Source organism: Stegodyphus dumicola, chromosome 6 (genome assembly GCF_044657685.1).
Source record: "Stegodyphus dumicola isolate Sdum_Otavi_A_Nest chromosome 6, ASM4465768v1".
Taxonomy (NCBI): Eukaryota; Metazoa; Arthropoda; class Arachnida; order Araneae; family Eresidae; genus Stegodyphus; species Stegodyphus dumicola.
Window position 1 is genome coordinate 227,884,912 of NC_140773.1, and position 16,364 is coordinate 227,901,275.

At 30.5% G+C, this 16,364-nt stretch overlaps 1 protein-coding gene across 2 annotated transcripts in view; it reads left to right on the forward strand.

The window, feature by feature from the left end:
• The window catches only part of LOC118185911 (pentatricopeptide repeat-containing protein 2, mitochondrial-like), a 62,082-nt gene that overhangs the window by 14,631 nt on the left and 31,087 nt on the right, over window positions 1-16,364 (forward strand). Inside the window, exons 2-4 of one of the 2 annotated variants that reach the window (XM_035355877.2) lie at window positions 219-292; window positions 1,526-1,664; window positions 5,224-5,341. In XM_035355877.2, coding sequence (XP_035211768.1) covers window positions 259-292; window positions 1,526-1,664; window positions 5,224-5,341 — 291 coding nt within the window. In that variant the 5' untranslated portion in view covers window positions 219-258. The remainder of the gene's footprint in view (window positions 1-218; window positions 293-1,525; window positions 1,665-5,223; window positions 5,342-16,364) is intronic. The other variant, XM_035355876.2, reaches the window with a different exon arrangement.

Here is a 16,364-nt window from a genome sequence, read left to right on the forward strand (position 1 = left end):
CATTATTCAGTAAGCATTTTTTCTTCGATATTTTGTACTCAATGTTGCGGTTTCCGAAAACTATAAACTGAGTGTTTATATTTTGAGATGCAACGCGGATTTTTGGTGTTTGACTGCATTAAATATTTTTATGAAATGACAGTAGGTGGTCTTATTAAAATCATTATATACTTGTTTCTTTTTTTTTTATGATAACTCTTCGCTTCTGGCCGCTTAAGTGGGCAGTTTCCAAGTACTACAGTAAATATAAAAAATTATATGGCAATCCTTGACACTATCAGGAGTTCTAAAGGTATGCTGTTTCTGAATATTTTATGATTACTCTCTCCAATTGTATGCAGTGTAAGTGCAAAGAAAGTGGCGCTTAATAATAAAGCTAAAAAGACAATAATAGTAACAGTGTTAGGAATGAGTGTAGTGTGTTATAAGAGCAGATTGGTAATCTGCGATATGAATCTCTAATGAATCCTCTGCTGTTATGTGAAAATCCGAATCCTTTCAGGTTTTCTTTCTTTCTTTCTTTCTTTTTTTTTTTTTTTTTAATAGAATCATCTTTTGAAAGTTCTGTCAAATTTTTACCAAATTAGTGTTTTCTATTAAATGAATGAAAAATAATCCATAGTTTAAAGAAAATGGCTTTTGAGTTATGAAATATATTAGAAATTGCTATGTGGCATGCTTAAAACTCTAGCTTTTTAGGTAACGCCTTCTTTTACATTTATTTTAGAACTTTTTTATTTAATGAAATTCTGAATTTTTTATTGCTCTTTATTATTGCCAAATAATGCCATTTTGAATTAAAAACCCATGTATCATTAATACTTTTGTATACCTTAACGGTATTATGATCCAGAGATAAAATTTAATTACACCTCTAAATCTATTGTTGAATCACAATTATACAGGAGGTAGGATGCAAAGTTTGTAATAAAGGGAACATCACTTATTTATTATGCTCTACAGTACATCATTAAAACTTCTGTAATTTTCTTATAATTTCTTATAATTCAACAATTTTATATCACAGATTTAAGTGAAATCTTAATCTGTAATAGCTTGTTATAGACTTTACCTTGAAAATTTTATCTTTATGCTGGAGATTTCTGAAATCTGCACCAACTGTCAATATCGTTTGTATATCAGAAGCATATTTGAAGTGAAGTAATGAAAGAATGCTATTATAATTGCTAATTGCATATTTTGTAAATTTTAATTCCATAAAAATTTTACCGATAAAAGTACTCTTTCTATTAGAACTCTTAAATTAGAACTCTGTTTATTTACAATCAGCTTCTCCTTTTCTATCTGTAGCCAACTAGTTTCTCAATTATAGTAACTCAATAGTATCTTTTCTGTGGATGTCTTTTTATTGTTTAATTATAAATATATTTTGTGTGCATTTAAATATAACATTGGTTTGATATTGGCTCCTTTGCCCGACACTGTTTGGAACACTGTTTATGTTTTATATTTTTATATATTATACATTGTTGAAATTTTTTTTTTTTTGTTCCCTTATATGCAGAAAATTTCTATAATCGAATGAGAGCTCAGTTGAATACTTCTCTGCAGTCCATGATTTTCACTGAAGATCTGAAGACTGTCATTCACTCTGCTGAAGACAAACCTGAAGACCTTGAGCTTACAGTACAAATGATGAAAAGGTTTGTGAATGTCTTTGGTTGACAATTATTATTATTAATAATACATACACTAAGATAATATTAGAAAGTAAATTTTATATAACATGATTCTAAAGGTTACTGTCAAGCTTAAGAACTGCAAATTTTCAGAACAGTTTCAGGGTCATGTAATTAATGTTTAAAGTATAATGAGTATTTTTTAAATATTCACTTTAATAGCCCTTTTTCTGGACTATAAGTGTGCATATTGATTTCCATGATAGAAGGACATTTCCATTTCTCTTCCACTGTTTTCCAAAGTCTGTCAATGATGGTGGGTTTGTGTTTAGAAAGAGCTCTTTTCAAGACACTAGCAGCACAATAGTCCATAAGTGAAACATCGTGGACTACATAGGAATATGTTGAAAAGGTATATATGCAGTAAAAGGGTAAGGTATGAGGTATTTTCTCTTCTTAGTGTAACTGGAGGCATATTTGCTGCATATTCAGGAGGTCTGGAGTTCAAATCTTGTCAAGGACATTGTAAATTTTTCACATTCCTATATCAATGTAATCTATTGACTCTATAACATTAAGTTAATTTTATTATTTTTGCACTTCTCTTATTTTTAATTTCTCATTGTAAGAGAATTCTGTGACAATCATAAACTCCTTACTGAAACTTTCTTTGCATTGGCAAAACCAGGTATGTGCACATTTTTCTCTTCGTTTTCAATAATGAATATACCTTTTTTTATTGCTGTCATTTAAAGTAAACCCATATTGCATTAAGGTTCACAATGCATTTTTATTTTTGTCCAGTAAAATAGTTTTCATACAGGGTTCTGTAAATTGCTGTGCTTTGAGCCATGGGGCTGAGCAAAAGCTTTTAGCTTTTTGAAGTTGTAAATATTAGTTTATTAATTGTTGCTACAGATATACTTGTATAAAAGACTTGACAACTGATTTCTGCATCAATGGATTTTCTCTTGTTACTAAAAATTTAACTTACGGAGCAGTAAAAATAGTATGTACCTTTTTCCAATCTATTTGGAGTCTTCTTTCCATGTAGAAATAATGATTGACAATTTTTCCTTTGCTTATTTTGTATGTAGAAATTTTAATACTGTGCATTTCACAACATTTTGTAACTATGGGATACGAATATTTCACTGTGGAAAGTTCAAAAACATATCCATCAATCCCCAGCTTGTTTACATGTGATATTTTGAAAGAAGAATAAATTTAAAAGTAGCATACGGTGTTTCTGATTTCAAATAATAAGCTGTTGTCAGAAAATTTTATTCCAAAACATTTGCTTTTTTTTAATTATTTAAGGAAATCATTTAAAAAATGTGTAAACACTCTTTGTATATAGTTATATTTAGCAACAATTAGAACTATGGTTTAGGGATTAATTCTGAATTAACAGAATCATTTGAATATATAGGGTAGCACACAAAACATTGGTAAGTCTGTCTGGTATGAAACTCCACTTTTACGATTTTTTGTTGAGGAGAATACATCTCCCTGAGGTCCTTAACATGATTTTTGTGTCTGTATCTTCATGGCTTTTGTGCTGACGAAAGAATGATGGAAATATAAATTGTAAATATGATGTACTATCGATTTTCTATCGTACTATCGAAGAAAAGTAGGTCATGAATAATTGTAAAACACGAATAATTCAAACTATCAAGTTTCGTGTATATTGTATGTATGTATTTCTTAAAAAAATAAGTAATTTTACATTTGTTTTTGAGAATGTTTAAATATTTGTCAAATTTTTCTGCATATAAGTGCTCTTTTATCATTGTACTCAGATCCCCTTAGGTCTACAAAGCCCTTGGATACACATTTGACTGCTGATTGGCATTCTTCTGCTTGTTTCTGGTTAAACTGTGTCAGCATAACTGAATTTGTATGTTGAGAATTTCATGCTGTTTGAATTAGGACTTGTTGCACTGTCAAGTGTCTTGTGAAGGCCTGTAACTTCTTTTCTGTTAAAAGAAGAAAAGAAAAAAAAGAAAAAAAAAAAAAAAAGTTAAGGAACAGTTTAAAATAAGAAGTTAGAGTAAGTTATATCATGAATAGTTTGTTAAGGAAAGTGAAATTAAGAAATGTTTGCTATACTGATTGTTTCAACATTGTCAGTTTTTGGCATTTTATACAATACCTGATTTCATACATTGCCAGTCACATATACATGATGAAGAAATGAAATTTGCATAGACATTACTCAAATGAAGCCAGGAATTATAGAGAAAAGAAGTTACGTTTATTGGAAGAGTGCTAAATTTGAGTGATCACTCTGAAATAGTTGTTTATAAGACTCTAAACATACATAGGAATACATTAATGAAGGTCATAGCTCCATAACTAAACAATATGCAAATATTGTAAGGATATTATCAAGTCTAATCCATATGTCAGGATCATTTTTGAAGAAAATAAATTGCATGTAATATGATTGATGGAATAAATACAATAACGAATACTTCAGATATGCAATGTAAATATGTAAGACTCTTTTTAAAAATTATATTAAAATAGTTTGCTGTTTTTTATAATAAATCTTCTACTTTATGTTTTATAAATGAATAAAATGGGTAACAATAATAAAAATAAGTCAATTAAATTTATAATAAAAAAAAGGTAAATAATAAATTGCCATATGCTAAGGAGAACTTATGATTTGTGTTGCAGTAGTCCAACACAATAGTAGTCATGGTAAAAAATTTAACATTTAGTACAGAAAGTTTTTAATGAGCATTTAACATTGATTGGTACTTTTCTGGCGCAGGTGATAGAGTCGCTAATAATAATGATACAATTGATGCCAAACGTTGATAACCTTTTACGCCCATCCTCGCTGATAACCTTTTACGCCCCATTTTCAAAACAAGTCGCAGCCATTTCTTATCAGATTGATTGTTTCTTTCAATGCTGGCATACAATTACATCGAATTTTTTACCAGACATTTCAATTTTATGCCCTAAGGCCATTCGTGGTAACTAAGTCAATTAAGATACAATCACACCGTTCACCTGAAGGCGAAAATATAGAAAGGCAAAGTCAAAGGTTAAATTCATTAATTCTAATGAGAATGCACTACCGAAGTAAAGCACTGCAGTTTTAAATAATTTCTGAGTGAGCTATTCGTTCTTGCATTTAAAATTGTATTCCAAATTACGATTTAACTTGAAATTAATGTAGATAATTACTGAATTAGATTTTTGTAGCGTAGTTTACGTGAGATGAGATCACTTGGGGTCACGTGATACGAACCGCCAATTCAGGATGTTGAACCATGAAAGCATAGGAAATTCTTAAATTAATGTCTTTTTAAAAATTTATTGTCTTTATTTATTGACTTTTTACAAAATTTTAAATGCTATTAAAATGTGTATGCCTTTAAAATAAAAAATTCTTAGAACTGACGTTTGTTAACATTTTTCATGTGTATACTGTATGTTGTCGCCAATAAAGTCTGCTTGGCGAGATTTGCGCCGGCGAAATGGAAAAGTACCCATTGATTTTCTGTTATTTAATTTTTAGTGTGACATAAAAGCTTTGATCGTCATTTTATGTATTTCTTAGGTTTCATAAACAAAATAAAGAATTACGCTTTGGAACATTTATATTTGGACCAGTCGCAATGCGTCTTTTCTATTATCTCAAAAAGCAGGACACGATGTGTGAATTTTTCAAGGATCCTGTAAGTTTGAAGTTTTGTGCTTTTTATGTGTTTACCAAAAATAATATTGTCATATATTGAGAGTAGTTTCAGCAATATATGAGTAATTCACGTATTTTTAACTTTTGTTATTTCTATAAAAGTTTTTAATAGAATAGTATTTTGTTGTTTATTACTGAGACTGTTACAACAATAATTTAGTCAAAGAGGAGATTCTCCTGCACTTCCTAAACCAGTGGTTCTCAAGCTGTTTTGTTCCATGCATCCCTTTTGTCACTGATAGGAGATCATCCTCTCTCTCCTTTTCAAAACTCTATGCTACAAAAAGTGTAAAAATGTTGATAAAAATTAAAACTCAAATAAAATATTTAACAGCTGAAGTTAAAGGATCCCTCTTTTGGTTGAGAACTCGGCCAAATTGAATTTAGTTTCAACTTTCCCAAATCCTGTTACCTTGTCCTCAAACACTGCAAATGATCCCTAATTTTAGCAGAAATGCTTTCAAGCACTCTCTGTTTTCCTAATAATCAGAAATGACAAAAAATTGCCTTGCCACTGCTTGTATTGCAAATAGATCTAGTTTTGCTTTTAAAAATTTTACATGTTTTCACATTTCATGGGCAGACAACCCCTTTGTTTGCAGTGTCACATACAGTTCATTTAATTTTTCAAATATATGAGCTGTAAACATCACTCCACTTATCTTATTTTTGTTGCAAAATCATGAGATATCTCCTTTGTGTTCAGGAATAAGAGGATTTTATTCTGTATTGTCCAGATTTTTTTTTATTACTAGGCTCAACCACCTCACACTCTTGTTGTGGTAAATTATATCTTCATATTTTGCCTCCACATCCTCAAGAGAAGATTCGAACTGTTGATGGTGGAGTGCCATTTCTCTGGTTGTGTTCACCATACTGACACAGAATCTAACATAAGCTTTAAGTCCAGTGCAGCTCTATGAATGCTGTGCTGGGAGAAAATGCAACTGTCTGTGTCATGTGCTTGTAACTTGTTTTTTAAAAGCTTAATCATGCTGACATTTTTTCCCAGTAAAAGCTGTGGCTCCATTTGTTGTAATGCTTGCCATTTTGTTCCAGTACCAGCCATTTTTCTCCAACAATTCACAGCACACTCAAGCAAGTTCAGACTAGTGGTTCTATCTTGCACTGATTCTAGGCCAAGCAATTCCTCTGTGGTTACAAAATTTTCATTAATTCCGCAGATAAAGATGAGTAATTGTGCAGTATCTTCATTATTGCTATCGTCAACTGCCAAAAGAAACCAAATACAATCTTTGCTAACAGTCTTCAGTCTGTTCTGCAAGTCGCTAATCGAGTCAGTGCTTTGCACTACAGTCCTTATGAAATGCTTTCGAATTTCACATAAGGACACAATACATTTGCACACTCTACCATACACTGCATAATAAACTTGCCATCTGAAAACGGTTTGTTATGTGTAGCAATATTGTAGATTACTATGAAACTTAAAACAATCAGTGTCTGCATGAATAATTTGACATTGTTTGCAGTATAATGGACTGTCTGTTGCTTCAAATCCGTTCCTTTGTTTATCTGTAACCTTAAACCACAGGCAGTGTTTACAGTGGTGCACTGAATGGTAGAGATGGACATCCGAATGACATGGCATTGGGCTTTTGGAATAATCATGCTTCTGCCTGCAGTACCATAATGGACAGATTAGAGTTTAGAGGAACCTGGTGTTATAATATGGAGTGATATTAGATTCCTTTCCTGCACCACCTAGTATGCATTATCGGTATACTTAACAGCCAGCGCTATATCTCTGAAGTTTAACATCCTGTTTTTCTTCTTTACCTTTGGAGCTTGCTTGCAGGTACATTTGAAGAAGATGATTACATATTCAAAATTTCTTCTTAGCCCGCCATAGCCACTTCTTAGCCACCCTGGCCTGCATGTTCTCCAGATCTGTCACCCATTGAACTTGCCTGGTCAATGATTGCAGAATGCCTACCCCGGCATGTCGTGGCCAAGAAGTGCACCAGATGAACTTTGGCTATGTATGGAATCCTCAACAACAATCAAAAGCTATGGTGTGTAGCAAGAGTTATTGACAAACATGGAAGCAACACTCATTACTGATTTTCTAGTCTTCCTTACCTCAAAGAAGGTTGTATTTCAAATTAGTTAACATTAATATTATGTGTATGTACATTAATGCTATGTGTAACTGAAATTTAATTTGGCTTTGATATCTCTTGCCTTTCATGTTGCATTTTGGATGTCCAGCAGTGTATAAAGTATCAGTGTTATAGTTACATACATTGTAATCAATCATTTAAAAAATTAAATTATCACTGATTGCAACTGATCTGCCATAATATAAAACACAATGATTGTGCAATACAATGATTTACAAATGTTTACATACTCTTTTTTTTTTTTTCCTTTCACAGAGTTCTATTATTAACCCTTTAACTGCTTAAGACGTGTTTAAACGTTTTCAGAGTTTTCTTAAAAATGCTTTAGATGAATTTAAAATCGCTAGAAAAATAATTACGACGTATATACTCGATGTCCAAATTTTGCCAAAAATGCTTAAGACGTCTTTAGACGATGCACTCTGGTGTTCTTTCATCTACCTTTCTGCAGGCGGTTGTCAGTTGACACAAAGCGCTTTATGGGGTGTGAAGTCTCTTTGAAAAGAGCATTTTTAAAAAAAGTCCTAAGAGTGAAGTATCATTGTCAGACAGCAGGTATGTATTATCTGTGTGCCGACTAAAAGTTTGCGAAAGAAAATAAATCATTTTACAACTGTTTGCCTTGTGGTACTTTATACAAATGAAAGTCAAACAGGATCCAACGTTGTTATAGTACATAGCGGAATTTTAGTAGAAACAAGAAAAAATAAGAATTGTAACGGAAGACGCCTTTATGCCTATATGTTATACAATCAAATATTTTATTTTTGTATTGAAAGTTGATTACAATTTCTGATTCGTCAGGAAAAAATGAAAAATGTTGCAGCCAGCTTTCTTGTTTGCCCTCGTATTTCAAATGCACGTTATTATAATGGTATATTCTTCTTTTTACATTCTTAAATGTTAAAACTGTGCTTTAAGCATGCCTGAGTTTTGTACTCGTATGTGTGGCACTGTGCTGCATAGATATTGGCGAACTGACATATAAAGACTATATGAATGTTGAAAGGAAGATGTTCTACTCGAAACTTCAATTAAATGGAATAAATTAATACCCCGAAGGAATTTCTAGAAATATTTGTTTTAAAAATTTTATTATTAAGATTTTAAATCCAATGTGTTTTAAAATCTAAAGAAAAAAATATGTATTCCTTGAAGCATTTTTGGAAAGAAATCTATCGATATAAAATCTCTAAAAATTAATGGAGTGTAAATTAATTAAAACAGTTACTGTACGGAAGGGTTAGATATACTCCGCACAAAAAATTACAGTCAGAAGAACAATTGCCTAAAGAATAAATTAATTACATTAAAAGAATTTAAAATAAATTAACATCTGTCCAAATGTCAGTGCTAACAGCAATAACACGAATGAAAGTTATTCTCTAAATTCCGAACTTAATTCATCCGTCGGTACGCAATGATTGTGTCTTTGCGATTATTTTTCTTATAGATACTACAAAAGGCCGCCAATGAAGTAGCGGTAAAATCGTTGAATACTAATAGTTTGAAGCGGGTTCAAATCCTGACGAATGATTGCCTGCATACCAGTTTTTGCGAATTTTTGCTGCCCATGTTTAATGTGAATATGAGCCAATTTCAGTTAGCTTTTCATGATGACTTGCCTTGACTACGAGTCCTCGCTCGGGTTGTGTTTGGTTTGGCTTGTTAGATTATTAAGCACGTGAAGGCGATCTGCCTAAGGGAAGGTATGCTTTCGTGACAGATTTTCTAAAGGAAACAATCTCGCACTACAAAAAGTTAAAACCATAAAAACGCCCGTGTAATCAGCCTGTTCACGGGAGTTTGAATGCAGGTCAAACTACCAGTATGTTAAGATAAGCGATTTCAAGAATGTTTAATTATTTTATTTAGTTTGTCATAAGCTAAATAAAATAATTAAACATTTTTGAAATTGCTTCACATTACTTAAATGGCAATAACTTCGAATTATACTATGCTACCCTTTCCCTCTAACATGAAATTAAATTTTGAGCTTTTCCGTTATCGGACAGCCCACCAGCGACTGAGCGGAGTCTAACAGAACAACTGGTGGTTCTGTCCGGGGTTCGAATCCCGGCAAACAGGCGGGCTGTCAGCATGATATTCTTAGTTTTCCACATCTGTAACATGTATTCAAGCCAATTTCCGTTAGGCATCCTTAACCTTAGGCAAAAAACCATCGAGTACTTTGCCATAATCAAATAAACCATTATCCATGACATGCTTCAAATATTTTTCTGTTGAGAAGTGCATTTGTCAAAGTTGGCCCCCGTCGAATGAAATATGTTGTTTATTTTTTCTTTGTTTTTTTATAACAACACTGTTCTTGTTTTCTGAATCTGAATTATCAATAAAATTTTTTAATAATATGCGATTCTATTTTGTCTTTTGTTTAATGAAAAATTAATTTAATCGACAAATTTCTTACGTTTAGAAAAATTTTCGATTTTCGAAACGAGTTGCTGTCAAAAACGCATTTTCTCGTTGCTGCATATATTTATTTAAAGCAAACTGCTTGGTGTGTGTGCTTTTATATTTGAAAAGATCCAGAGAATTTTCAACAGAGAAATAAAGTTATTAATTTTATTGAATTTTGTGGATTCTTTGTTTTGAGGTAAAAGTCAAACCATTAGATATGTGATAACCTTAAAATAAGGGTATATATAATCAGGATATTGCGGCCAGACATTCCCAGCGAAATATATTACAAAAAATTAATGTATATTCAGTTTAGTATTTGAATTTATCAATGTTATTACACATCAGTTTATCAGTGTAAGTTATATTGAGATTGAGTTGTGTTTGATATTAGAATTTTATTTGGTTTATATAAATCCGATTCGTTTAATAATAATATATTTATTAAATACTATTTATTAGGTTTCCAAATCTGTCAAACCCAATCAATGGCCTCCTGGCTGAAATTTCTGATTACCGCTAGTATGACCATGAGTACGTTTTGCTTAGAAAGTCGTCCATGGAGACATCCATTGCCTTCAGCTGATAGATCTAGTTTCCTTTGCCATACTCAAATAATATAAAAAAATTTCAAAAAGACTCAGATGCATATAACAAAATAAAATTAAGTAAATGCATATAACAAAACTGAAGTAAATGTATATAACGGAAAAAAATGAGGTAAAAACAAATTTTTAATAATTTTTCAATACAGTAGTTTTTAAATTGCTTCTTTACAAATTTTATTTCATTTTTATGTATGTACTAATATACAGTTTATGTGTGCAAAAGTGTGCTTGTTTGGCATATCCATATATATTAATTAAATAAATCTGATTTGATAATGCATGCACTAACGCACTATTCTCGTAATTTGAAAAACACTAAAGTATTGTCTGAGAAAAATATATATGAAGAAAATTAAATTTTGTCTCCTTACTCGGTGCTGTGTAAAACAATTTCAATGAGCTTATTAATTTTTTTTCTTCTTTATTAAAAACAAATTAGTTTCTTTTTCATCTCTATATGAAAAATAACAAAATCTTGCTGTCAGACTGGAAATTCTTAAAAATATAAAACTCGTTTTTTTCGAACAAATGTTTCTGAGAAATTTCTCTAGGTCAGCTGGTAGTAACAGGACCACTGACTGCTTTGTTTGAAAAGCCCGATGAAGTAGATGATTTTACCCCTAAAAGGTTTTCTTTAACAAAGCAGATGCGGTCCAAATGGTTCTGCTGAGAAGCGTTCGTATTTGAATAGCTAGAAGCTTGAGTTGGAAGACTTATTGTTCCCAAAGCAATCAGTCAGACAGTAATAAAATTTGTTATAGATATTTCTCTCTCTCTCTCTCTCTTTCTGTGAGTTCTTGAAATCTTGGAATGGGTGAAAGTTTATTTTGTTTTACATATATAAGGAAACTGTATGTAAAGCAAAATAATTCAAGGCACCCATTGTATGTTAATCACTGTACGTCCCCTCAGCTCTTCGGTTGGATATTAAGAAAAGAAATTCCTATACTGCTTTTGTATTACTTGTATAGTGAAAGATTTGAAAAAAATAGCTTCATATGAAAAGTTTTTCTCTGATGAATGAATACAGCTGAAAACATGTTTCTGTCTTCAAGTATATCCACAAACTTCATACGTAAACATACTTCGTGGTAAATTTTTGGATTCTTAAATTTCTCTCTCTCTTTTCTAGTACACAAGTACTCTTTCAAATATGACTGACGTATGAAACTAAATTTTTATACTATAAAATCTTATATAAAAATTAGTCGTAATCATTAGACACAGCTTTGTGTATATTATATTCTTGAATACATGCCTTCAATTAATACTAAGAATACTATTGATAAAATTCGTGATATAATTAATAATGAAAGTACTGTTAAGCTAAAAACCAATTTGAATCTTTTTTTCATTATAGGGTAACATGAGCCAAACAATTTTCGTTAGAAATATACAATTATGCTAACTTAACATGTCAGATAGAAAATATTTTATCGTCATCATTGGCTATGATAAAAGGTTTTTATGCTTAATATTTTGGATTATGATAAATAACACAAAACCAATTTGTCCTAAGGGAAAGGAAGGCTTCATGGTAGTTTTTTTTTTTTTTTTTTTTTTTTTTTTTGGGTGGGAAACAAACTGTTAATTCACAATTGTACTTGTGAAAAACCCTTAAACCTCCCATGCAGCTGCTAGAATTTACCAGTGCTCAGCTATCTTACCGCTTGGAGACTAGTTGGCTTTCTGAACTTACGCAATATCTATCTGAATTTGAATATTTGCATAAAAAACGAGCAAAATAAAATGACACATTGTAAATAGTACATTTTACTGAAATCAAACTTTCTTTGAAAAAGGAAAATTAATTGTAAGGAATTAAATGGCGGGTAATAATAGCACTGATCATATGTTTTTGTATAGGAATCATTTTGTTCGTGTTATCGTGTAGCGGAAAATATACACAGATTATATTTTACAGCTTTTAAGAAGTCACGGGTTATCTGCTTTAAGAGAACACCTTCGTGGGTAATTTTCTAAATAAAATTGGCTTGAATTCACGTTACGCATCGGGAAAATCATAAAGACCACAAGCAGCTAAACTGTTCGGTTGCCAACAACAAACTACCAACATCCAACAATCTTATTCACTCAACTATAGTGAACTTAAATTAATGTTTTTATAGTATTAGTAGTATTAAAGTAACGAAAATATTTATTCTAATAAAAATTTTTGTTTAAATATCCTCCCTAGTAAGGTATTTCCTTTGTTTGGAGATTTGTCAATAATAAATGCTATGTTCAAACAAGACATTTATTTAGAGCATAATGCTTCAAAAATGTATGCTGGGATCCCTAGAAAAATATATCTCCGAAAAAATATTTAATTATTCATATTCTTATGATTAATTATTAAATAATTAATAACTTTTATAATTATTAAATGCAATGCTTATTTATACTTTACCAAATGTACAGCAACACTCTTTCTTTACAAAAATAACATATTGAATAAATTATATTGTAAGTTAATGAGTAACAACATTGCTTTGTTTAATTAAGATACAATAACAAGCCAAACAAACATTAAATTTTAAGTCAAACAACAAAAATCAGCGTTATATTTTCAAATTTTCATAATCTAATTTTCATTATATCTTATCTCGTTCATTTGCGCTTTTGCAGCTGAGGATGATGGTTCGGTGAAACCATTGAAACTAGTCCTGCGAAAATTTGAAAATATAACACTGATTTTTGTTCCTTGACTTCCAAATTAATTGCTTTGTTTGTTATTATGTCTCATCTTTCCTATTTCAGATAAAGTTTACTAGTGTTTCTTGGACAGGAAAGCAAGAATTTTTAATTTGAACCAATAAATTTATGATACACTGAAAACAGTTTCAAGTTATAATTCCCTTTCTGAATATCTTGAATGTATATAAAAAAGTAAAATGCAAATTTAATATTATCACCCTTAAATGACACCCAAATGTTTTATTTATTACTCTTAAAACTACGTAATAATTAAGGCAAAAAGAAATTATTTAAAATAATTATTATTTGCATGCAGTTGAAAAATATAGGAAAATGCTGAAAGTTTTAAAGATTTTTAATTAATGACAAAAATACAGAAAATCGGAAATAATACGAAATGTTTCAGCAATATCTCAGAAGGAATGAAAGTTGCACCAGATATTTGTCAGAATAGAATTTTAATGATAGCAGTTTAATCAGTTTTCATTGAAATTCCTGTGATAATCAGTGATATACAGATTTAGGTTACTTAGGTTAAAAATGCGTAATAATTAAAAATTTAACCTGGTAAATTTTAAAACCAATTTATTTGAAAACTAGCAGCTTCGCTGCCAGCCTTCGTCTGGCTTTTAAATGCACTGAGAAAATGGCAGAACAACTACATAAAAATAGGGTACTACTTTGGCAGACGGTTGCACGGATTTTTGGTGATTTACATTGGCGCAATTGTTGGCGTGGTTTTATAGTCGTCAGCCATCTTGAAAAATGCTGTTTTTACGTATTTTAAGCATATAATAAAGTATTCAAAACTTTAAAAAAAAAAAAAAACTTTAAAAATAATAGATTAATCTTTTGTTGAAAACGTTTTTTAAGATGGCTGGCAAATGTAAATAAATACATTTACTAAGACTATAAAATGCTAAAGTAAAATTAAATTATTACTTTCATATAATAGAATAAAAACATTGCTCAACATTTAATTGGATTAAAATATTACTTAAATTGAATATCGGATTAAAAACATCATACCAACGTTTAAAAGAATTAAAATATTACTTAAATACTTTAAAATAAGTTTTATAGGATTTAATTATTTAACATTAATACATATGCGGCAATAAATATCTCGAGTTTTTGAAAACATTGTATTAATTTTTTAATAAAAATTGAAGTATACAATTATGAAGTAAAAGAAAATTATGTACTTACATTTTTTAACCTGTCGTATATTGATAAGTACCAAAAAAAGGGGGGTCTGCTAACGATCTTCATCTGTGGGATCCACATCTCTCACACTTCATTGAAGAAGCAATTAGCCAGGTTTTCTCCAAAAATTTTAAATAAATTTCCTCTGACGCTATTAACAATTTATAAATAAATCTTTGATTAGGAAAGCAAGGTATTGTTTATGACATTCCATAAAATGTCATAAACAATAAAATTTTTATTTCAAATAAAAATACAAAATTAAATTCATTTTTATTATTTTGAAGTCATAAGTAATATTTAAAACACGGAATTTATTCATAATAAAACGCATTATTTTTTAAATAAAATGACGACAAAGTATCGGTTACCATAAACAACTTGTCTAGCAATGGGTTTACCATAAGTCGTATCGCTCGCCAAAATCCGTGCAACCGTCTACCAAAGTAGCACCGAAAAAAAGTTATTACATATAACAAAATTACAATTAAATAAGCTATATTCCTTAATACAAATATTAATTATCCTAATAAAAAATTAACCAACCAATTTCGTTTAAGAAACCAAATCATGCGAAACTTTTCAATATCTTACAAACAGTGAAATAAGCAAAAAAACAACATGAAAGCAACTCAAAAAAAAAATAAAATTCCGTGCAGAATTTTACTCTGCAGAACAACTTTATCCAAAAAAGAAAAAAAATCAGTAAAATTGTATTATATATATATATAAAAATGACAATGAAATATGCCAAACTCTTAAAAACAGTGACATAAGAAATACGATGAAAAATTGTTGCCAAACCCATATTTCTAAAAGAATGAAACTATTCAAAATGATGCAATTTCATCAAAAATCTATCAACAACAAGACAAGAAAATTGTTGCCAAAATCACATTTTTAAAGATGTGAGATGCGAGAAGTGTACTCAAAAGCTTCATTTAAAAAATTCTTTAAAAATACAAAATATTATCATTTTTCCAAAATTCTTTTTGTAAAAGCAGTCGCAAGGATGAAAGTTTAACGTGTCCAAAAATCAAAGAAAAATAAACTGTACATTTTTAAAAATAAACTTTTTTAGAAAAAATCTCGTTGAAAAGGTGTTAAGCTCCCTTTGTTAAATAAATTCATATTTAATCGATTTATTGAAACACGAAATTTATTTTAAGTTCGTAAAATAGCTAAGTGCCTATGTTTCATGACGATGTGAAAATGGAGTGCGTAGAGTAAAATCTTGCTTTCCTATAGTCCTGTTATGTCTCAAAATGATGCGATTTCGACACAAAACATAAAATTAAAAAAAAAATTAATTCAAGTTTCGAAAAAATCGCTTCGAGATGCACTGGCTCTTGTCTACATGCACCTATGTACCAAATTTCGTAGCCGTAGGTCTATTAGCTTACTCGCAGCACGAACGAAAGACATACACACAGACAGACTCTTTCTTTTATTATATGTAGAGATAAGATTGTTTTAGGGAAGGAAACGTTTAAGTTTCGCAGCTGTACCCTACGGCATTAAGACGGTCATCACTGTACCCTACGGCATAAGACGGAGAGTCTAGTCTTTTGCAATTCTTTTGACAGCTCACATCGACGGAACAATATCTAGTAATCAATCTCACTTAGCGGAATCATTGAAGTAAAATTCTGGGAGGGATGGGAAATAACAGAAGAACTGCTTGACAATTTTCAGAGGTTTAGGGTTATTTTCGCGACTTTTACGGGAAGTTCGGTCCAAAACTAGCGACAGTGTTAAAGGGATTCACAGAAAATCACTCGACAGGCTAAGGGTTAAAGGCATACCTTCCCTTGTACCAAATTATTTTATAATCAGGATTTCAAGCTAAATGAAGGGATATAATGGATGTTATAAGCATAACTGAATCACTGGCATCATATCCATGGAATATGTGTTTGTAAGAACT